The sequence below is a fragment of the Tursiops truncatus genome, chromosome 17 (genome assembly GCF_011762595.2).
Source record: "Tursiops truncatus isolate mTurTru1 chromosome 17, mTurTru1.mat.Y, whole genome shotgun sequence".
NCBI classification, from domain to species: Eukaryota; Metazoa; Chordata; class Mammalia; order Artiodactyla; family Delphinidae; genus Tursiops; species Tursiops truncatus.
Genome location: NC_047050.1, coordinates 77,862,328 through 77,883,490, shown reverse-complemented (window position 1 = coordinate 77,883,490; position 21,163 = coordinate 77,862,328). Strand labels below are relative to the sequence as shown.

General features: G+C 66.4%; 2 protein-coding genes across 3 annotated transcripts; one reads left to right on the top strand and one right to left on the bottom strand.

Annotated features, from left to right (window-relative positions):
* The first annotated feature begins 64 nt into the window (after positions 1–64).
* Positions 65–21,105, top strand: BOP1 (BOP1 ribosomal biogenesis factor). 2 transcript variants are annotated; one of them, XM_033843040.2, is made up of 16 exons: positions 65–347; positions 1,819–2,016; positions 7,972–8,052; positions 18,240–18,394; positions 18,493–18,610; positions 18,689–18,790; positions 18,861–19,073; positions 19,147–19,308; positions 19,397–19,477; positions 19,549–19,618; positions 19,697–19,829; positions 19,908–20,088; positions 20,161–20,449; positions 20,523–20,607; positions 20,684–20,791; positions 20,873–21,105. In XM_033843040.2, exons 1-16 carry the CDS (start codon positions 75–77, stop codon positions 21,024–21,026), a joined length of 2,403 nt encoding a protein of 800 aa, XP_033698931.1. In that variant the 5' UTR covers positions 65–74; the 3' UTR covers positions 21,027–21,105. The 2 variants fall into 2 exon arrangements, with proteins under 2 accessions (XP_033698931.1, XP_033698932.1); XM_033843041.2 differs by lacking the exon at positions 1,819–2,016.
* On the bottom strand, positions 14,700–18,244 carry SCX (scleraxis bHLH transcription factor). The gene is made up of 2 exons (XM_033843053.2): positions 15,981–18,244; positions 14,700–15,040 (listed from the first exon to the last, which is right to left on the bottom strand). Exons 1-2 carry the CDS (start codon positions 16,551–16,553, stop codon positions 15,002–15,004), a joined length of 612 nt encoding a protein of 203 aa, XP_033698944.1. The 5' UTR covers positions 16,554–18,244; the 3' UTR covers positions 14,700–15,001.
* Positions 21,106–21,163: the final 58 nt, after the last annotated feature.

The window sequence follows — 21,163 nt, the reverse complement described above, 5'->3', positions numbered from 1 at the left end:
AGCGCCGCCGCCGCGCCTCCCGCTCGGGCCGCGCCGCCGCCGCTCGCTGCGCACACACGGCCCCGAGCCCTAGCATGGCCGCCGCCATCTTGCGACGGGCGCGCTCCCGCCGGCGCCGCCCGCCCGCGTCCCCACGGCGCGCGCACGCCGGCCCCGCCCCACCCAGGGCCCGCCCTGCGCCCTCTGACCCTGAGGGCCCCGCCCCCAGGCCCACGCGGTCGTGTCGCTGCCGGAAGTGGCGGCGCGGGTCGGGGCTGGCCTGGAGCATGGCGGGCACGCGGGGCGTGGGGCGCGAGGCGGCGGCGGCGGGGTCGCTGCCGGGGAAGCGGCCGCCGGAGCCGGAGGAGGTGACCGCGGGCTGCGCGAGCGGGACGGGGAGGTGCATCTGGGCCGCACGTGGCGGCTCCTCGGCCGCCAGCCCCGGGGAGCCAGGCCGGGGAAAGCGGGGAGGAGGGTCGCCTGTCCTCTGCTGGTGGTGGCCTTGTGGGGGCGTCCTGGGCAGGGAGCACCCCCTGTGCGAGGGGTAGCCGGTGTGGGGCTGGGCTGTTCTGCGGTTGGAAGAACGTCTGGGCCGGAGAGAGCTAGGAAGGAGGGCTGGCATCCTGTGCGGCAGCCTCCCTAGCCCTTTGAATTGTGCTTCCTGCGTTAAAGGGATTTGAGCCTGCAGTAACCACTTGTCTGTTGATACGTTACTAATACGTCGCATGCATTGTAAAAGAGGGTACGAGAATAGTAAGGCAGTGCCTTCTGCCCTGGATGCATCGTTTCAACTGGACTCATGGCCACTCCTGGTTTCCAGCTGGACCCCAGCTGGGTTGTGGGGTGTCATCAAATCTCGGTGGTAGAAAGCCGCCGAAGGCTTGTACAGTCGAGCCTCTCTGAGCCGGGACTCCACGTTGCTGGGTTGTCCGGCTGCCCGCTCACTTTGCGACAAGTCCTCCTGGCTCTGTACCCATCAGCAGCCATTTGTACTTGTGCCCAAATCATTTATGCCGTTTTCACTTGCTGTTTTAATTGTATGGCTTACTAAGTGTTGGAGTAGTTAGTGTGTGTCAGAGTCGTTTCTGTGGAAGCTGAGTTGAGTGCTGCCAAGTAATTGGTGAGTGCAGGCTGTCCAATTAGGTGAGAGACTTCTTAACAATTGAAAAGCAGCGAATTCTCCGTTCAGATAAATGCTTGCTAAAAGTCTGCAAGTTCTTGTTGCAGTTCTAAAAGGTCCACACCGTGCACTGCGTCCTGTAGACTTAGGGATCGGGGAGTGTCTGGTCAGCAGAGCTCTGCTCGGGGGAAGCTCTGGTCCTACCCCTTGAGGGGGTGAATGGAAACACTTGCTTTTAAGTAAAGCTTGTGTAGTTTTTGTGTCTTTTCAACCAACCTTTACAATTTACTGATCAACTGTCGGTCCCAATCTGGTTGGATACAGAGTCTTCTGCTTCAGGTGGGAAAAGTCCCTCAGGTTGGGGTCCTCTGCTTGCCCCAGACCCCGCCCTAGTGTCCTCATAGCTCTGGGTCTCTTAAGTGCCAGGGTGGGGTGTGGAGGATAGGGGGCCGGTGTGGGGGATGTGATGGGAACTGAGCTCCTTGAAGAGTCCTTGCCTTGTGAGATGCTAGGAGTTGAATGTCTCTCCCGAGGGCACGCGGCCTGCTGTCGGCGGAGGTGGGTGGTGAGGGAGGCCTGGGTTGGGTGGGTGGTTTTGGTGGAGGTGGAGGCTGTGGCCTGAGGGCTGTGGCCTTGGAGGCCGGCCACACAGAGCTGTGGGTCAGCGCAGGGTGCCCGCTGCGTGGGCTGTGGGCTCGTTGACGCCATGCTCCTTTTAGCCTTCTCTCCTCGGTGCTCCTGGTCTCAGCCCTGGGCCTGGCAGCGATCCTGGCCTCTCCGACAGCGAGGAAAGTGTGTTCTCAGGCCTGGAGGATTCCGGCAGTGACGGTAGTGAGGCCGACACTGCGGCTGAGGAGGAGGATGGGGCCAGCAGCGATGAGCAGCACAGCGGGACGGAGAAGCCCCCCGGGCAGCAGGTGCGTAGGCAAGGAGCCTCCTGGTGGGCTCTCCCCCTGGATGACCATGGCCAGGAAAGTGCCTGGCAGGCATCGGGCTCTCTGGGGGCTCCCGGCAGTGCTTTCTCCCGTTCCTTGGGAACCCCAAGGCCCTCGTCCCTCCTCTGGTGCAGCGGGGCAGGGGAGGGGGTGGGTGTTGCTGGTGGGGGCTGGGTAGGACGCTTTCTTGGAGCTGAGGTGCTCTGAGCTCTAGGGCACCAGTTTTCAAGCATAGTCATGTGCTCTGTTCATAGGAACCCCCAGAATCTACCTGCCTGGGCCCCCACACCTACCCCGGTGATTCTGATGTCGCTTCTCCTGAGGCTCAGGCCGCTTTGCTAGACTCAGCTGTAGGCTGGGTTTCCTAGGGGCAAAGCCCAAGGTGGGATTTGTTTGCAGGGGACTGCCTGGGGGGAGCTGGTGGCCCCGCACTTGTGGGAGCGAGTGGAGCTCCATCCACCTGGCCTGGTCTCGGGGGCACAGGAGCCAGCTGGCCGCCGCGTGAGGCTTTGCTGTCCTGCCTGTTGCTGTGACGATGGGGAAAGGCAAACCCCACTCTTGTCTTAAGTGAGGAAAATGACAGAAAAGCTTAATTTAAGTAAAACACAACACTGGTCGTTCAGAGCATCCTAGAAACGATCTTGTAACTGTTTATACTTTGAATGGCCGTGGTGTCCTGGAGGTTAGGACCGTGATGGAAACCAAAAGCCACACTTATTTGATCTGTTTCCTAGGAAGACAAGATTTTAAATCCAATTTAAACTCTCCACCCATTCAAGCTTTAATTGTAGCGCTGGTGCACAAAGAGAAGATGGTCCACAGACTGCCTTGCCCGTGCTTTATGGGCTTATGGGCAGATTTTTCTCCTTTTTAACTTTTTTTTTAAGACTCGTTATTTATTTAGTTAGTTAGTTATTTTATTTTTGGCTGCATCGGGTTTTAGTTGCGGCACACAGGCTCTTTTGTTGCGGCTCACAGGCTTCTCTCTAGTTGTGCCGTGCGGGTTTTCTCTCTCTAGTTGTGGCGTGTGGGCTCCAGAGCGCTGGGCTCTGTAGTTTGTAGCACGTGGGCTTAGTTGCCCCGCGGCACGTGGGAACTTAGTTCCCTGACCGGGGATCGAACCCGCGTCCCCTGCATTGGAAGGCGGATTCTTTACCACTGGACCACCAGGGAAGTCCCTTAACTTCTTAAATTTACAAAATATTCCCTCCTTGACAAAACGTTAAATCTTACATCAACACTATTCCGTAAAGGACGTTTCCATTCGCTGCCTTCACTCTCCTTGGTGAGCACAGTTCATGGTTAAATTATCTTCCTGGATCTTTTCCTCCTCTTTTAAAATTAAGGATCGGGGCTTCCCTGGTGGCGCAGTGGTTGAGAGTCCGCCTGCCAATGCAGGGGACGCGGGTTCGTGCCCCGGTCCGGGAAGATCCCACATGCCGCAGAGCGGCTGGGCCCGTGAGCCATGGCCGCTGAGCCTGCGTGTCCGGAGCCTGTGCTCCGCAACAGGAGAGGCCACAACAGTGAGAGGCCCGCGTACCGGAAAAAAAAAAAAAAAAAAAAAAAATTAAGGGTCCACACGCTTAAGTGTTTTCCTTTAAAATAGGATTTTTATCCTCTTTTATAAGCAAAATTTTAGGAATGATTTTTAAAAGTTAAAGTTATTTTTTAAATAACTTTTTTTAATAAAAATAATTTTTAGTTGAAATTCTCTAGGTGAGGTACTGCTGTACAGGCATCTCGAGGCTGACCACCTGTGCCCCGCGAGCCACTGGGCTTGTGCTGCTCCGCAGAGGTACCTGTGCTGCCGTCCTGGGTCTGCTGGCGGCCGGCTCAGCGGGTGCCGAGCTGCAGCTCAGCAGAGACTCCATGCCCACCCTCTCCAGAGGGTGGGGAGCCGTCCTCGCCCCTGGCCCTCGGCCCTCCGGGGTGCCCTCTGAGCCCTCTGTCTGAGGAAGTCAGCCCAGGCCACCTGGGTGGGGGCGTCCTCAGAGGGGGTGAGGCTGCCTGTGGCTCTGCGCCCTCCCCAGGCGTCCCCCACTGGCAGCCAGGCCCTCGGGCCCTCCCTTCCGTGCTCCGTTGGGCCGGTGGTGCTCCCTCACCCCGCCTTGTCTCCCGCTAGTGCCGTGCTCCCCTCCCCGCGCGTGCGCAGGCTCTTAGCGCCCATCCGCATGCCCTGTGGGTCGTCCTGGAGCCCTGCCAGCTTCCCTGGAACCTGCTTGGCCTGGGCACTCACGTCTCTGGCTTCTTCCTGCTGTAGCTGAGGGGTGTTGGAGTATTTTCTTCTAAAGCGGGGACCTCAGTACTGGGTTGGAATTCGTCCAGGCCAAGAACGGGAACTGAAGAGGTGGGTGCTCTTGACTCCTGGTGGAAGTCCCCCCATCTCCCCTTTTCTTCCACCCGTTCCTCAGAAGCCATCCACCGCTCCACCTGGTGTAGCTGGCGATTCTCCACGTCTCCTGTTCACGAACAGGCCAGTCAGTGCTTCCTGTGTGTTCTCCTGTCTCCCCCCGAGCCTGGCCGCACGAGACACCCAGGAGCGGCCCCCGTGACAGCCCTGTCATGCTCTGCATTGGGGCCCCCCGAGTCAGCCTGTTCCTCTCATCCTGCAGCTACGGCAGGGCTGCTAACCTGCAGAACCTTCCTACCACGCTGGGGAGTTCCGCTAGTTCAGGGCCCTCTCGAGGGTCTGCCGACCCACCTTCACCTGCCCCAGCCCGTGGGTTGTCCCCTGCGAGCAAGCTGGAGGGGAGCCCCGGGCCCCTCCCCCACTGGCCGCCCACACGCCTCCTGTTTCCACCCTCAGGTGGTGGCTCCTGCCGCCGGGCACCCCCAGTCACCCAGGGCCTCTTGCTTCCCTGTGTCCCCCTGGTAGCACTTGGTGGTGCTTTTGGGCGGGCTTTTCCGGTCCCATAGGTCTCGCGTTGCTGGGCCTCCTCTTGATTTCTCATCTCGAGTGGATTTAGGTGCTGACGGCCATTTCTCCATTTTTGTGCTTGTTTAGATCCGTTTTTTCTTCTGCTTGTCCTGTTTGGTTTGGTCCTTTCTCATTTGTGTGAGTTTTCCTGTATTTTGTTTTCTTATTCTTTTGTACAGAAGTTCCCATCTTCATTAGTTGAATCTGCTTGCCACGTTCAAGAATGTAACAGGGCTTCCCTGGTGGCGCAGTGGTTGAGAGTCCGCCTGCCGATGCAGGGGACGCCCCGGTCCGGGAGGATCCCACATGCCGCGGAGCGGCTGGGCCCGTGAGCCATGGCCGCTGAGCCTGCGCGTCCGGAGCCTGTGCTCCGCAACGGGAGGGGCCACAGCAGTGAGAGGCCCGCGTACCGCAAAAAAAAAAAAAAAAGAAAAAGAATGTAACAGAAGACCTAGTAGCGATGCCTAATGTGCAACTAGCATCTCTCAGATAACTTAAGAGCCCTGCCTGTACTGTCTGTGCACTGAGCTTACCGCAAACCCTTGGGCAGGAGGAGCCCATCTGGGTCTCAGCTCAGCTCTGGGGAGTGGTGGGCAGGGCCCCTAGGAGACCAGTAGCAGCTGTGAGTCCCAGACCTGTGCACTGTGGGGTCTGGGCGTTGGCTCCTGGGGAGGGAGTGGGCCCCGTCAGTGGAGGCCACCTCAGGCAGGATGTGCCCGGGCCTGTCCCAGAGAGCCCCGGCCGTGGCCCAGCGTCAGACACTCTTATTTCTGGGGATCAGAGTTCAGGGCAGGTGGGGTGGTGTCGCATCTGGGGTGACATGATCAGTGGGTTTGGGAGATCCCACAGCCCCCCCCTCAGCTGTGAAGCACGTCAGCTTCTCCTGTACCCTCCCCAGGTTTCTAGTATGTTCTGCCCTCGGAGGGTGGTCACTCAGATCACATCCCGTGTTCTGGGCTTCACTCACACGTCTGGGTGGGGTGACCTGAGTGGCTGGCTGTCACTGGGCATCTCACCTCTGCCTGCTTGTCCCCCCTCTCGGGACTCAGGGTTCCAAGAGCAAGCAAGCCGTGCAGCAGCACCTGGCCGTGGAGCTGCCAGTCATGTTGCGAGGCTGCAGCGCCTCCCAGGAGAGGCCCGTCCTGCCTCCCTTGGTCCCCTGGTCTGGGACATTTGCCTACGGAACCCCACTTCCCTCTGGTCCTGCCCGTGGGCCCCCAGCCATCCACATGGACACGTTTGCGAGCCCGCAGCACGTGGCGTTGACCCCGTCTTGGGGTGGGCGCTGGCGGCTCTGGGCAGTCCCTCGCCACCTGGTGCCTGTGCCTGAGGATGTTGGGGGCCGGGGCTGGGCCGCTTGAGAAAGCGGAGAGAGGGCGGCGCTGTGCAAGTTCTCCCTTTTTTACGGTGGCCACTGCCCGGCTACGGTACCTCTAAACTTTGAAGGGGCGGGGTTTGTTAGGTCCTCCTGGTCCCAGGAGCTGGGCCACGCCCCGCATCACGGCAGCCCCCTGGTGGCCACCATCTGCCTTGCAGCGTCACCTCTGGAGGGAGGATGTGGCTTCAGAGCCCTGGTGCCGTGAGGGAGGGCCCTCCTTGCCGGGTGTCCAGCTCTTTTGCCCAGAAACTCAGAGCCCCGCTGCTGGGTGTCCCCTCCCCTTGCTGAGGTCCCGCCTGTGTCTGGTTCCGCAGGCATCACTGGGGCTGGCCAGGGCCCCGGGATGGTGGCCTGTCGTGCAGGTGGTGCTGGGCTTCTGGGGTCCGGTGCCTGGTGGGGGGCATCAGACTGGCTGGCAGTTGGCAGCCTTGGAGCACCGTGGCCTGCACTGCCGACCCTGCTGCGACCAGTGGCCTGTCAGCCACGGGCTGGCATCAGGGGGCTGTGGAGAGACTTGCAAGTGGCCCGGCCTGGGGTCCTGCCAGCCCAGGGCCTGGGGCAGGTGTGTCCGCTGGTTGCTGCTGTGGGTGAGGACGGCAGGAAAGCTTTGGGTCCCAGGCTGGCCCTCTGCGCCCCCCGCTTGCCCCCGCCCCCAGGCAGTGCTGACCCACTTTCAGGGCAGGGCTCCCGCAGCGCACAGCTCGGGGAGCAAGGGGTGGGAGAGACGTGGAAACCGAATCTCGCCTTTTCCTGGCCTGGAAAGAAAGTTACTCTCCCACCCTCCTTACACCGAGGGAAAAACAGGAGGGAGGGAGAGCTGCCTTGCGGGCCTTTGGCTCCTGCCCGGGCAGGGGGAGCGGGGCTCTGGGCGGGGCGCCCGTGCTTGGGGTGGGGGGGCCTCTGCTACACTTTACTGCCCCTGGAGTCGTGGGGGAGAGACGGGCTGTTCTCCCCATCAATCCCAGTTCCGGTGCACCAGGTCCCCCCGCCCCACAAGGGGAGAATCTGTTTTCCAGGTTGGGGTGTGAGTGAGCAGTGGCACCCACTCACTGGCCCGGTGGGCGGGGTCAGCCTGGGGCCGGGTCCTCCCAGCAGTCTGAGAGTGTGGGTGCCTCTCTGGGCCCTTGGCCGGCTGCGCTGAATGTGGCCTCCTCGGGGCAAGGGTCTTGCCCTAGGAGTGGGTCGGCTGTGGCCCCTCTGCTGGTGGCCAAGAGCGAGTACATGGCCTTCCCCTCGGTGGAACGGCTGCTGAGAGGCCTCGTCCCCTGAGCCCAGGCTGGCTCTGGGCTCGGCTGGGCCTTTGGGCCGGGAGCCCTGCAGCCGTTGTTCGCATTAAGGGGTGCGGGGGTGGCTAAGTGCTCCTTTGCCGGTGTCAGCCCCTCCCTGGGGTCCTCTCCCGGAGCTTGGACGTTATGATGGGTCCAGCCCTTGACAGAGGATGACCCTGGGTGGGACCCCCCTCCCTGAGAGGCCCACTTAGACCTGCGGTGGGACCAGGTTGGAGCCGCTTAGAGACTGGGGTGTAGGAACCTAGGCCTCAGCGTTGGCAGGAGGGGGCGGGCATCCTGGACCTGCGATCTGCCCCAGGCATAGGGCGTCAGTGTCCTGACATAACATAATTGCTCTCCCCTTCCCTTCCCAGGCCGGGACCCCTTCGCCGAGGACGGAGGTGGCGAGTGTGCGGCTTGAGGACGAGTACGTGGAGGACAGCTCTGACGAGGAGGTATGGCTGGGGCCGTGGCCTCCTCGCTCGCAGGGTGGGCTGCACTGCCTGGGCAGAGGTGGGTCAGGCCACAGCGAGGCCTGAGTGGGCGTCCTGGCCTGGGGCCCCAGTCCCCGTCTGGAAGAGCGATTCAGGGTCGGGTACACGTGACTGCAGGAGTGTGTGTCATCGCGGGGAGGGGAGGGCACTGGGCACCTCGCAGCCACCCCTGGGCCCTGGGGGTGGGCGGCGGGGCTGGCAGGCGGTGGGCGCCCCTATGCTCTGGGCGGGCACCGACAGGCCCGGGGAGGCTTCGCCGACACCAGCCGGCCTGGGCTGGGCCCCGGGGGTGAGGGTGCAGTGACAGGCCCCACGGGCACCTGCACTGGGCACTGAGGGCAGGAGACGGGCGGCCCCGGTTCTCTGCCCCTTTCCTCCCTGGCATCCTGGAGGCCTGGGCCGCAGGGGCCCTCAGTGAATCTGGTCGTCCTTCCCACGTTTACGCTCTCAAGGGGAAAGCTTGCTGCCAGGCTAGGGGTGCTCGGGCAGAGGCTGCTGTGGCTCAGCTGCCCGGAGCTGCCCGTGGGTTCTGGGGGACGCTGGGGCTGAGGAGCCTCCCAGGTAGACGTGGCCGTGCTGCTCGCCCAGCCGCCCCCCTCCCTAATGTGTCCTGGCCGCCGGGCGGGGCTGCGGCCCCCGTGCCCACTGCCCTGGCGTGAGCCCTCCGAGTGTGTGCCTCCTCGGGCTGGGGGGCCTGCAGAGACGGCGGTCCCTGCCGCCCGGTGGCTCTTCCTGCCGCCTGCCAGGGGCTGTCCCGGCTGGGGAGACACGCGCGCCGCCCCCCCCGCGCAGCTTCCACCCCCATCCTCTGCTCTCTTGGCAGCGGCTGCAGGAGCCTTGGCTGCGCGCCCGACCCGGTCTCTGTGCGCTCAGAGAACAGAGACAAAACAAAATAAATTGGTTTCCTGGCCGGAGCAGCGGGCGTGCTCGGTGAAGGGGGGCCGGTGCAGCGCGGCTCCCGGCCTGTCTCCCCCCCTCCCAGGGGCTCTGGCTGTCGGCAGCCACATCCTGTCGGCTACTTTTTTATATTCGGTATTTTGAGAAATCGATGATGATTGTAAATGGAGTGCAGAGGCCGGGGGAGGGGCTTCAGCCCGCCCGCGGGGAGGCGCTCCTCCTGGCTCGGGCTGTGCTGGAGCCGCCGGGGTGGGGGCTGCTTCCTCCGGCGATGACTATCCCATATGTCGCCTGAGTGACAGGGAGCCGTACTTCTGCCAGCACAGCCGGCTGTGGCTCGAGGGGGCGGCAGAGCTCGGCTTTCAGGGACCAGGCTGGCCTGACAGATGCTCTCCTCCCTGAGAAGTGCTGCCCCGGCCCCCCCCGCCCCCCCCCCCCACACACACACACTTGTCGCCGTGTCTCTGCCGTCTGTGCAAAGCAGGGTGGGCTTCAGGGAAGAGGCTTGAGAGGTGGGGTGGCGAGCAGTCCTCTCGGGAGCCCAAGGGGCAAGAGCACGCGAGGGGCGCGGGAGCCTCCCCCACCCCGGGGCTGTGCCCTGGGTGGTTGGCACTTGGGAGGGGCCACCGTCCACGAACACTTGGTCGCATTGTGTCGGGCAGCGCCTCCTCCACGCAGCATCCTTGGAGGTGGCCGGTGGTGCCAGGACTCCACTCAGGCCTTGGCCAGCCTCCAGCAGTGGTGTCCTGACAAGGCATGCTCCTGGGGGAGAACCTGCGGTGTGGCAGTGCCCAACCTCCCCCTCCCCAGTCCCTGTCCTGCCCACCCCTCAGGCCTGGGCTTGAGGCCCGGACTTTCTAGGCCCTCTGACCGCCGGCCTCTGCCGTGCATGGCTTTGGGGGACCCCGGTCCCAGGCACTGACGGGTGAGCAACGGTCCTCCTTCTCGGGAGACCTGGGTCCCGTTTCCGCACCTTGGCCTTCTCCGTACCTTCCCCCCAGCTCACATCCCAGGCAGCAACAGGGCTGCAGCCCCTGAACGTGCTGCCAGGCCACGCGTGGCGGGGGTCCTGGCCACCGTGAGTGGGGGAGCCCCGCTCCCACAAGTCCACTGCACCCCTCCCCCACAGACGTGATCTCATCCAGCTGCCGCCCCGGGAGGAGGGGCGGGGGCGGGGGGCTGGGCGGCCTTCGCAGCAGCGGGGTTCCCCCACCCTGCCTCTGGCCTGGGAGAAGCTGAGGCCTTGGGCGGGTGGGGTGGGGGCGGGGCTGCGAGCCCCCGGGGTCCCGGCCCTGCAAGGGTGGGCGGGCGGCGGGCGCATCTGCGTCCGGGCTGCGGTCCTCCCAGCTCTCCCGCCAGGCGCCGCTAATGGCCTCCCGGCTACTGAGCGGCAGCCGCGTCCTCCGGGCCCCGCCCCCGGCCCCGGCCCCCGGCGCGGCCCTCGGCCCCCGGCGCTCGCTTGCTGCTGGCAGCGCAGCCGCGGCTCGGGTTTCGAGCTGTTGCGCAGAGCGTGCGTCTCGGCCTCGCGGGCCGCCGGCCTCCCTGGCGGGCCCCCGTCCCACGGCCAGGCTCCGACAGACCCTCGGGTCGCCCCGGCCGCCTGGCCTGGGAGGGGCCCGATGACACCGTGGCCTCACAGGTGGCCGTGGGGGGGCTGTGGGTGTGGCGGCTGTGACCTCAGGGCGCCCCTGGCTGCCTTTGCCAGGCACCACCTCTCAGCCAGGCCCGCTGCGTTTGGGTGTGTGTGGGGTGCCCCCCGCCAGCGCCGCCCCCCCCGGGTCCACTTGTCACACTTGGGAGACGGGGTTCCCCCTGGGGAGGGCGGAGGGTGTTGGGGGATAGCAGCGCCCTCCCTTTCACTGGGGCAGCTGGGTGGTAGAGGCCCTGGCCTGCCCTGTGCCCACTGGAGCCAGTTTCCTGGGCCTGGGGCGGGGCGGGGGTGGGGTGGGTGTCGCCCTAGGGCTGGAGGTGTGGCCGTGGACTGGGGCTGGCTGGGCAGGCTTGTGGGGGCAAGTTGTGTAGGAAAGGCGGTGAGCGGCCGGCTGCTGAGCAGGGCCAGCATGTGTCCCGGCCCAGGCCGTGGCTGCCTCGCTGAGGACAGGGCTCGGGGTGGGGGGCTGGCCGTGTGTGGGCGGGGGCTCGGGGCGAGTCCTCCCGAATGAGGTCTTAGAGGGGCTGGGGCTGGGATGTGTGAAGCAGCGTAGTGGGCCTTTGGCACTTAGCAAGGGGGTCCCAAGCCTATGCCCACCTCCAGCATTCCCAGGGGAGTTTCTGGGAGCCCTTGCCTGCAGGGAGCCGAGATTCGGGTGTCCCACGTGGGAATGCCCGCTGGACCCTGGCCAACCCCAGGAGGGGGAGGGGCAGGTGGGTGGGGGTCTTGGGTATCTGAGGACCGAAGAGCAGGGGCAACCTCGGTGCCCTCACCCCCTCCCCCATGGACCCCTTGGCGGGGGAGTGGACTTGCTTCTCTCTACCCCAGCAGCCGTGGAGGCACTGGTCAGGGGTCAAGGAGTGGCCTTGGAGGGGCCCTGTGCCCACACGACGTCCGACGGCTCGGGTGGGTCGGGCCAGCAGCACTTCTGTGAGGACGGCAACTGGGAGGGACAGTCTGACGGAGGAGGTTTGGGAAGGGGGTTCCGAGTGTCTCGCCCGCCCCACCCTGGCCTGGCTGGCTACAGCTGGTGGGCCCTGCTTCTGACCCCGACCCCTGCCGGGATCCCCTCAGCTGGGTTTGGTCTTTGGGGCAGGAAGAGGCCGAGTGGGACCTGGCTTTCTCTCCTTGGGCCCGTCGACCAGGACTCAGGACTCATCCTGCCAGCACCTTGTGTGGGTTCAGCTGCAGCAGGTGGCCTGGGGCACGTGGCCTGTCCTCCTCCCGCCATGGAGTGCGGGAGAGAGGAGGTGCAGGAAGGCGGGGGGCGGGGGGGGGCTCCGTGTCGGGGGAGCTGAGGGAACACTGCCGGCATTGTAATCGGAGAGGGGCAAGGGGAAGAGAGAGCCCGAGCGAGGGCGGCTGACCCCGCGCTCCCCGGGGACAGGTGGGAGAGGCGGAACGAGGAGAGAGTGAAGGATTCCAGAGGTGGGCCGGCTTCCTTTCTCTCAGACAGACACGGGAGGGAGGTGGGCAGCGGGCCAGCGCCGTACCTGCAGTTCCAATCTGCGGTCCTGACAGCTGCAGCCACTTTGGGGAGGGGGAGGGGAGGGGGGGCTCTGCGAGAGCGGAAAAATCCCAGCCGACACATCAGCCGGTGGCCGCCCGTGTCCGGTGCAGCCTGGGGGGCGGGGGACCCCTGCCGCCCGAAGGCTCGTCCTTGGGGCATGGCGGCCCCCTGGGAGAGCGCAGGCTGGGGGCTGTCTGGGCCCTGGAGGGGTCGGCGGGCTCCCGCCCCCACGGGGTCACATGTGCTTCCTGGCAGCCCGCAGGTGCTGCGCAGGGTGGGGGCCGGCTGGCCTGCGGGCGCAGGCGGCCTGGCGATGGATCACGTGGTGCCGGCAGCAGCTCGTTCCCCGGGCTGGGGACAGGGAGCTGACAGCCTGGCCCTGATGGCCATCAGAGCGTTTCCAGGCCTGCTTGGCCCGCAGAGGCGGCTGCTGGCCCAGGGTGCGGGCTGGGCCCTCCTTTCGTGCCGCCTCTGTGGGGCACTGGCACGCGGAGGCTCGGTGGAGGGGCGAGGCTGGCGTCCTGGGGAGGAAGTGGGGTTTGTGGTGGACGGGGGCCTGGCGGCTGCCGTGAGTAGCCAAGTGGACTCTCGTGGGGCTGCAGGGGCTCGGGCCGGCCCGCCACCCCCAGTCTGGTTTGAATTTCTGGAGTGGTGGAGGGTGACGGCGTGCCCCTCCCCGCCCCCTCCCCTCCCTCCCCTGCTGGCTGGCGGGCCAGGCTCTCAGCCTCTGCTGCTACCGGTGCAGCTCAGGGAGCGACCGGGCCCACTGCCCGGGCCCGAGGCTGGCCAAGCTGCAGCCGCTGTCGGAGTCACAGGCCCAGCAGCCGAGGGCCTGGCCCACGCGCCCCGTGCCAGGACCTGCCGGCCCCTGGGGACCGTCCCAACGGCCTGTCCTCTCCTACCGACTTGGCATCTCCGAGGCTCCCTCAGCCCCTTCTCCTCTCCTGCACCGGCTCCAAGGGTCCCTGACACCCATGCCCCTCCGGCCTCGCCCTGCCTGTCCCCCTCACCCCGCACTCTTCTCTCAGGCCTTTGTGCAGGGCATGCGGCCCCCTGCCCCCTGCCGCCCATCGTCTTCGGGAGGATTTGTGAGGGAGGGTGCACTCCCACCTAGCCCAGGTATGGAGAGGTGAGGCCGGTGGGTGAGCGGCAGGTGGGCCACAGACCGTCCCCACAGAACTGCACTGGTGCCCCGGGGAGCAGGGGAGGCAGGCCGGAGACCCTGGGGGGCGTCCCTGCTTGCCCGCGTGCCCCTCTGCGGGTCGCGTTCTCGCAGTGTCCTCAGTGCCCCGGGGCGGAAGGGGTGCCTTTCTCATCCCCCAGGCAGACCCCCACATTCCTCCTGGGTCCTGGCTCTCCAGGCAGGCGGGTGGGGGTGACCGAGCATGCCCTCTCCCCCGCTTTGGCTGGCCAGCTGTAAGCTCCTGCAGGATTAAGGAGAGGAAATTTGGGGTTGGGTTTCTCTCTGAGTGGAACCTGCCGTTGTGACTTTTTATCCTGTTATATTTCTATCAGATTGGACACAGCCCCCTTCTAGTCCTTAATGGGTCTGGCTTTGAGAATTTCCTCCAAAATTACACCATCGCTTCCTGCTTCTCGGTTCCCTGGAGCCCGTCTGTTCAGAGGAGGGGGTGGCTCTAGCCCTGCCCTGTTGCGGTGCCCACGTGGGCCTGGCACCTGCCCTCTCCCGGGGTCCCTGAGCCTGCGCTGAGGGCTTGCAGGGCCCAGGGCTGGCACCTGGCGCTCATGGCCATTCCCCGCCCGCTGGCCGGAAGTCAGGCTGCTGGCCAGCCTGGGGGTGCTGGGGTGGCCTGCACAGAGCCGCCCCCACCTCTCTTCTCTGCTGTGCCCGTGGAGCTCGCGCCACTAGTCTATAATTGTCACCTGCACGATTTTAGTGGTCCACCAGCTGTGCACAGCTCTGGGGAGAAGCCTGGATTGCCCTCCTCATGGGCAGGTGGGGCCTTTGGGGGAGTTGGGTGGGTGGGTGGGTGGTGGGCAGCCAGGGGTCCTCCCGGTGTGAGCAGTGCTGCCGGGGCCAATTGCAGGGCTGGGGGCAGGGGTGGGCCCCAGGGGTACACACAGGCAGCTGCCACCTGGTCCATGCCCTCAGGCCTGGGGACTCACTCTGCCAGACAGTGCCCCTCGCTTACCCTCCCCCACAGGCCCCCTTCGTGGGGCTCCGTGGGCAGAGGCTGAGGTGCCGAGGCCCTGAAGAGCGACCAGTGAGTTGCATGCCGCAAGCACTGAGGACCCTTCAGGGCACTGGGACACCAGGCAGGCTCTTGGAACGGGGGTGGGGCGAGACTGCTCCCGGGCCTGGGCTGCCTGTGTCCTGCTCGGTCCCTCGCCCTCCTCTCCCTTCACAGGTCTCCTTCGGACCCCACGCTGTAGTTCCCTGGTCGAGGGTGCTGGGCGCGCCGGCCCTGAGCCCGGGAAAGTGGGGGACCTTCCCCGAGAACTGGGTACCTTGGCCCATGGAGCCCTGAGGGGTGGGAGGGTGGGCTCGGGCTCCGGCTCAGGGTGGATTCTCGATTGCTGGAGAGAACAGTGTGCGTCCGTGTTTAGAAGATAATTGTTTTGCTTTTAATTATACAAAGTTTCCAGACTTTATATTATCGTATCAAAGATGCCAGCACATAGCGACCAGAAGAAAACCAGGTTGGGAGCCAGCACGGAAAGTTCCAGTGGGGCTGGGCAAGTGCTGGGCCAGCTCTGAGTCCCACCGCCTGTCTGTCCATCGGCCCCGCTCACAGCTGGGGCAGGGCTGGCCTGGGGGGTGCCCTCAGGGAGGCCTGTGCCCGAGTCAGGTCCATGGGGGCTCTCCGTGGATGGCCCAGCAGTGTCCGCCTCTAACTCCGAATCGCCGTCTTTCTGTCTCGGTCCTTGCTCTGCAGAGGGGAGGGCAGTGTCAGGGCCCGCGCAGAGACCAGTGCCAGCCTGCACCTCCGGGCTTCCCCACTGGGTGCTGTCTCGGGTGGTGGGGTGCTGAAAGCACCCCCCTTCCACGCTCAGCCCAGCTTCCCCAAGCGGCTTGGGGAGGAGAGTACGCTGCTGCACAGCCGAAATTGTAAAATTAAATTTCCCAGATGTTCAGGCCCCAGGAGCTCGCGCGTGCCGTCTGGAGAGGAAGTGGGGATTGGGGAGAGCCGCGCCGTATTTTCTCCTTGCCTGCTCACCCTGCTTTTCCAGTGCCACCAAGCACAGCAGAAGCCGTAAATCACGGCCAGCCAGCGTCTCCCGCAGCGGGGCCTCTCCCCCCAGCCCCCAGTCTCCTGCCCGCTCCTGCCAGCGGGTCCCACAGCTGCACTGGTGTCCGAGTGGGCAGCCCCAGGGGCAGGGGCCAGGGGAGGGCAGGCAGGTGCCCGATAAGCCTTAGGCCAGTGGCAGAGCAAGTGGATCCCACTGCCCCTGAGTCTCTTTCCCCCGGGGGCAGGGTGGGTGGCCAGAGTTGCTTGATCCAACCCTGGTTCGGTCCCCTAGCTTCCAAGTTGGTGTCGGCCCTGCCACAGTCTCCTCCCCCATCTGGCCCTGGGTGCCCTTGTCTGGTCCCCGTGGGAGCCTGTGTCCAGAGGACTCGTGGGGAGAACGTCCAGGGAAGGCCCGGCCCCGCCTGCTCCAGCTGCGCCCTCCTCCTCGTGCTGCGCCCCCCCCCCCCCGCCCCGGGCACGGGGTTGCGCGTGGGTTAACAGGTGCTGCTGGGGAGCTCTGCCTGCCTCTGGCCCCGCCCTCTCTGCCAGGCAGGTGTGGGTTGCACGGGTGGTTTGGAGGTGGGGGGCGCCCCATCCTCCTCGCCTCCCTTTCTGGGGACGACCCGCGGCCAACACTCACCAACTTTCTTTGGTTGCTGAGGCAGAAGGTGCAGATCTGTTTGGGCTGGGCGTTCTCGCCGTCGCGGGCGGGGGGCGGGGGCGGCGGGGGTGGAGGGCTGCCAGAGCGCGCCGCGTGGAAGAAGGCGGGCCCCGAGTGGCAGGGTTGCCCGTCGCCGCAGGCCTCACCCACCAGCAACACGTTGCCCAGGTGCGAGATGTAGCTGGAGGCCAGGCGCAGGGTCTCGATCTTGGAGAGCTTGCGGTCGGCCGGCTCGGTGGGGATGAGCGTGCGCAGCGCCGTGAAGGCCGTGTTCACGCTGTTCGTCCGGTCCCGCTCGCGCGCGTTCGCCGTGTGCCGCTGTCGGGGCTCGCGGCCCGGCCGCCCCCCAGGCCCCGGGCCGCCGCCCCCCGCCCGCCGGCCCCCGGCCCGTCTTCGGGCGCCCTGGAGGCCACAGCGCGCCGCGTGCACGCGGCAGGGCTTCTCGTCGGAGCCCGAACTCTCGCTGCCGCGGTCCTCGTCCTCCGACAGCGGGCTCACCTCGGGGTACAGGTAGCGGCCGGGCGGTGCCGAGCGCAGCATCGCGAAGGACATGGGGCCGGCGGCCGCCGTCAGCTCCGCGGCGCGCTGTGCATGCCGCTGCCGCCGCCGCCGCCGCCCAGGCCAGGGGGGCGCGGGGTCTCAGGGCTCCCGCGGTGGCGGCTGCGGCGCCGCGCGCACGTGTGCGTCCCGGGCTGGAGCAGGGCCGCGGGCCGGGCCTTTATAGCCGAGGCGGCCCCTCCCCCGCGCCGGCCCGCCCTCCTCCCCGCCTCCCAGCCCCTGGAGGCCGCTTGGAGCAGGGGCCCTCTGTCCCTCTGCCTTCTCGCGCCACGGTGAAGGGGCCTGGAGCATCTTGCTGTCTTTGGGGGATGCGGGGAAAGTGGGAGCCCCCTTCTGGGTGGTACCGGGGCTGTGCCGCCTCCTCTCCTCCCTCTTTGCGGGGGGGCAGGAGGGTCAAGCAGGACCCATGACCCGGGCCTTCTTCCTTGGCATGACCAAGTTAACCCAGCTGCCCTGGCCCCAGCGCCTAGCCACACCCTGTCTGTCTCTCCCTCCCATGTACACTTGGGCCTTCTGTGCCCGGAGGAGGGGGCAGAGAACAGCTTTGAGGGGCTGGAGTTCAGCCCCAGCTCCCTTGGCCGCCCCCTCTCAGGTTTGTGCCTGGGGTCGCCTGATGACACAGCCTGTGTCTCCTGCACCTGCCCCCTCCTGGCATCAACCTCCAGGTCTGGCCCAGGCTGTGTGTGCCCACTTCACCGGGTCCTGCCTGCGCTCCTGCTCTGGAGAAACCCCCACCAGCACCCCGTTCCCCTGCTGAGTGCTCCCGTGGGCCTTTTCTCTGGGCCACCGACCCCCCCCACCCCCAGTCTGTCCAATTCAGGGATGGCTGTGTAGACTTGGGGGTCACAGGAGAAGGAAGGGCATTCCTAGCAACGGCAGGGACACGCGGGGGCACACCTGGAGGATGGGCAAGCGGGGAGAACTGAAGTCGGCAGGTTGGGGGCTGGGGGCAGGTGCAGAGGGGCAGCTCCCAGAGGGTCCTGTCCTGCTGTAAGGGGGAGGGGTTCCCAGGCTCCCGGCCGTGCTGTCTCGTTGGGGCCACTCCTCCCGGGGCTACTGTTGCAGGAAGCGGCCGCCTGGGCAGCAGTCTCTGTGCTGGGTGGAGGGAGGGTGGCGGCTGGCAGGGGCCTCGACCAGGAATGTGTGTCCAGGAATGTGGCTGCTCTGCCCGCTGAGGGTGGGGTGGGGGGCAGGGCTGGGGGCTGGGGAGTCCCTGAACGCCTGCAGGTCACAGTGCGGCGGCTTCGGCGTCCCTTTGTGGTGGGTGGGTGGGGTCTTCCCCGAGTCCCTGCCCGTGGCTACCCGGTTTTGCCTAAGGCCCCCCGCCAGGGGAGGGAGCCCACGGGCGATGAGGTCACCCTTGCCTGTGGCTGCCCGGAGCCCTGGCCAAGGAATCCAGGGGGAGGCTCCGGCGTTGGCGCTACTTCAGTGGAAAATGTGAAGGTACAGCTCCGGCGCCTCTGAGGGCCAGGGGGTGGTGGGGGACAGTGCCGGCTGCCCTGCCACGTCACACCCCAGGGAGAGGGCACAAGCCAGGGTGCCCGGGTGCTGCCCCTGGCTAGCCTTGAAGCCCGTCCCTTTGCCCTCACCTTTCCCCCTCGTCTGTATCTTTTGGGGGGCTTGGAGGGACGGGTGGGCACAGTGGGTGTCCAGTGCCGATATGCTGGCCTCCTGCCCCAGGACATCCGGAACACGGTGGGCAACGTGCCCTTGGAGTGGTACGATGACTTCCCCCACGTGGGCTACGACCTGGACGGCAGGCGCATCTACAAGCCCCTGCGCACCCCTGACGAGCTGGACCAGTTTCTGGACAAGATGGACAACCCTGACTACTGGTGCGGGCGTGGGGCGGAGACTGTGGGGTGGGACAGGGCCGGTGGGCTGGGGCGGCGCGGGCTGGGGCAGGGCCTCGGCGCTGACGGGCAGCCCCTAGGCGTACGGTGCGGGACCGGATGACGGGGCACAGCGTGCAGCTGACAGATGAACAGGTGGCCCTGGTGCGGCGACTGCAGAGGGGCCAGTTTGGGGATGTGAGCTTCAACCCGTACGAGGTAAGGGGCAGCCGCTGTCCCCAGGGTCTGGGGGCACCTGCGGGGCCCGGGCCCACACCCCTCTGTTCGTCCCCGCAGCCGGCTGTGGACTTCTTCAGTGGGGACCTCATGATACACCCGGTGACCAACCGGCCTGCTGACAAGCGCAGCTTTATCCCGTCCCTGGTGGAGAAGGAGAAGGTGGGTGTGGCCCCATCCTCCGGCCCGCCCCCGGCCACCTGCCCCCGCCCTGACCCTGCCACCTCTGCAGGTCTCCCGCATGGTGCACGCCATTAAGATGGGCTGGATCCAGCCTCGCCGTCCTCGGGACTCCACCCCCAGCTTCTACGACCTGTGGGCCCAAGAGGACCCCGACGCGGTGCTGGGCCGCCACAAAATGCACGTGCCGGCACCCAAGCTGGCCCTGCCGGGCCACGCGGAGTCCTACAACCCACCTCCCGAGTACCTGCCCAGCGAGGAGGAGGTGAGCCCGGTGCAGGCTGGGGTCTGCCTGCCCCCGCCCGCCCCGCGCTCCGGGCTCACTCCTGCCTTTACAGCGCATGGCCTGGGAGCAGCGGGAGCCCGAGGAGAGGAGGCTCAACTTCCTGCCGCGCCGCTTCCCGAGCCTGCGGGCTGTGCCTGCGTACGGCCGCTTCATCCAGGAGCGCTTCGAGCGCTGCCTTGACCTCTACCTGTGCCCACGGCAGCGCAAGATGAGGGTGTGCGGTGGGGGGTGGGGGGCGGGGCTCCCGGGCGGGGGCGGGAAGTGGGGGTGGACACAGCTGACCCCACGTGCTCCTCTCCCAGGTGAACGTGGACCCTGAGGACCTCATCCCCAGACTGCCCCGGCCACGCGACCTGCAGCCTTTCCCCACGTGCCAGGCCCTGGTGAGCAGACAGGGCGGGGCGGCTGGCAGCACAGTTCCGGGGCTCCGCCCCTCACCGCCCCTTCTCTGCAGGTCTACAGGGGCCACGGCGACCTCGTCCGCTGCCTCAGTGTCTCCCCGGGTGGCCAGTGGCTGGCATCAGGTGGGCCTCGGGCGGGGCAGCCCTGCCATGGGGGCTGGGCTGGGGGCCGGGTGCTGAGAGCCCATCCGCTGTGCTCAGGCTCAGACGATGGCTCGGTGCGGCTCTGGGAGGTGGCCTCCGCCCGCTGCGTGAGGACCGTGCCCGTGGGGGGCGTGGTGAAGAGCGTCGCCTGGAACCCCCGCCCGACCGTCTGCCTGGTGGCCGTGGCAGTGTGAGTATGAGGCCGGGGGTGCCCGCGCCGGCGGGGGTGGTCCTGTGCCCGGGGGCCTTCACTGGGCTCTGGCCGCAGGGAGGACGCGGTCCTGCTGCTGAACCCGGCCCTAGGGGACCGGCTGGTGGTGGGCAGCACGGACCAGCTGCTGAGCGCCTTCACCCCGCCCGCGGAGCCTGCTGCGCAGCCCGCCCACTGGCTGGAAGCCTCGGAGGAGGAGCGCCGGGTCGGCCTGCGGCTGCGCATCTGCCATGGCAAGGTGCGGGGGCTGTGGGGGAGGGGGAGGCGGGGGCGGGGCGGGGCGCGGCTGAGCCCACCTCCCTTCCCGCAGCCAGTGACGCAGGCGACGTGGCACGGCCGTGGGGACTACATGGCCGTGGTGCTGGCCACCCTGGGCCGCAGCCAGGTGCTGATCCACCAGCTGAGCCGGCGCCGCAGCCAGAGCCCTTTCCGCCGCGGCCACGGCCAGGTGCAGCGCGTGGCCTTCCACCCCGTGCGGCCTTTCCTGCTCGTGGCTTCTCAGCGCAGCGTCCGCCTCTACCACCTGCTGCGCCAGGAGCTCACCAAGAAGCTGACACCCAACTGCAAGTGGGTGTCCAGCCTGGCAGTGCACCCGGCAGGTGAGGGGGCGCCCTGGTTGGTGGGGGGCAGGTGAGGGGGCCACCAGGTCCCTACCACCGCGTCTCCCCCCAGGCGACAACGTCATCTGTGGCAGCTATGACAGCAAGCTGGTGTGGTTTGACCTGGACCTGTCCACCAGGCCGTACAGGGTGCTGAGGTGAGGCGCTGGCGGGTGACAGGCTGCTCCCTACTCACCCCCCCCCACACCCCCCTCAACCTGGTCCCCCCCTCAGGCACCACAAGAAGGCCCTCCGGGCCGTGGCCTTCCACCCCCGGTACCCGCTCTTTGCATCTGGCTCCGACGACGGCAGTGTCATCGTCTGCCACGGGATGGTGTACAAGTGAGTGCTGGTGCCTGCCCGCCTGCCCGCACCCCGGGGGGACTGTGCCGCCCACGTCCTGAGCCTCTCCCTTCCCCACAGCGACCTGCTGCAGAACCCGCTGCTGGTGCCGGTGAAGGTGCTGAAGGGGCACAGCCTGACCAAAGACCTGGGGGTGCTGGACGTGGCCTTCCACCCCACCCAGCCGTGGGTCTTCTCCGCCGGGGCTGACGGCACCCTCCGCCTCTTCACCTAGGTGGCCCTGCTTCCCGGGCGGGGCAGGTGGGGCTGGGCTGTGTGTGTGCTCGGACACTCAATAGAGGCGTTTCTCCTGCTGGCGTGACCTTCTCTGAGTCAGGATGCCTAACGGGGGAGGGGGCCTGCTGACCTGCC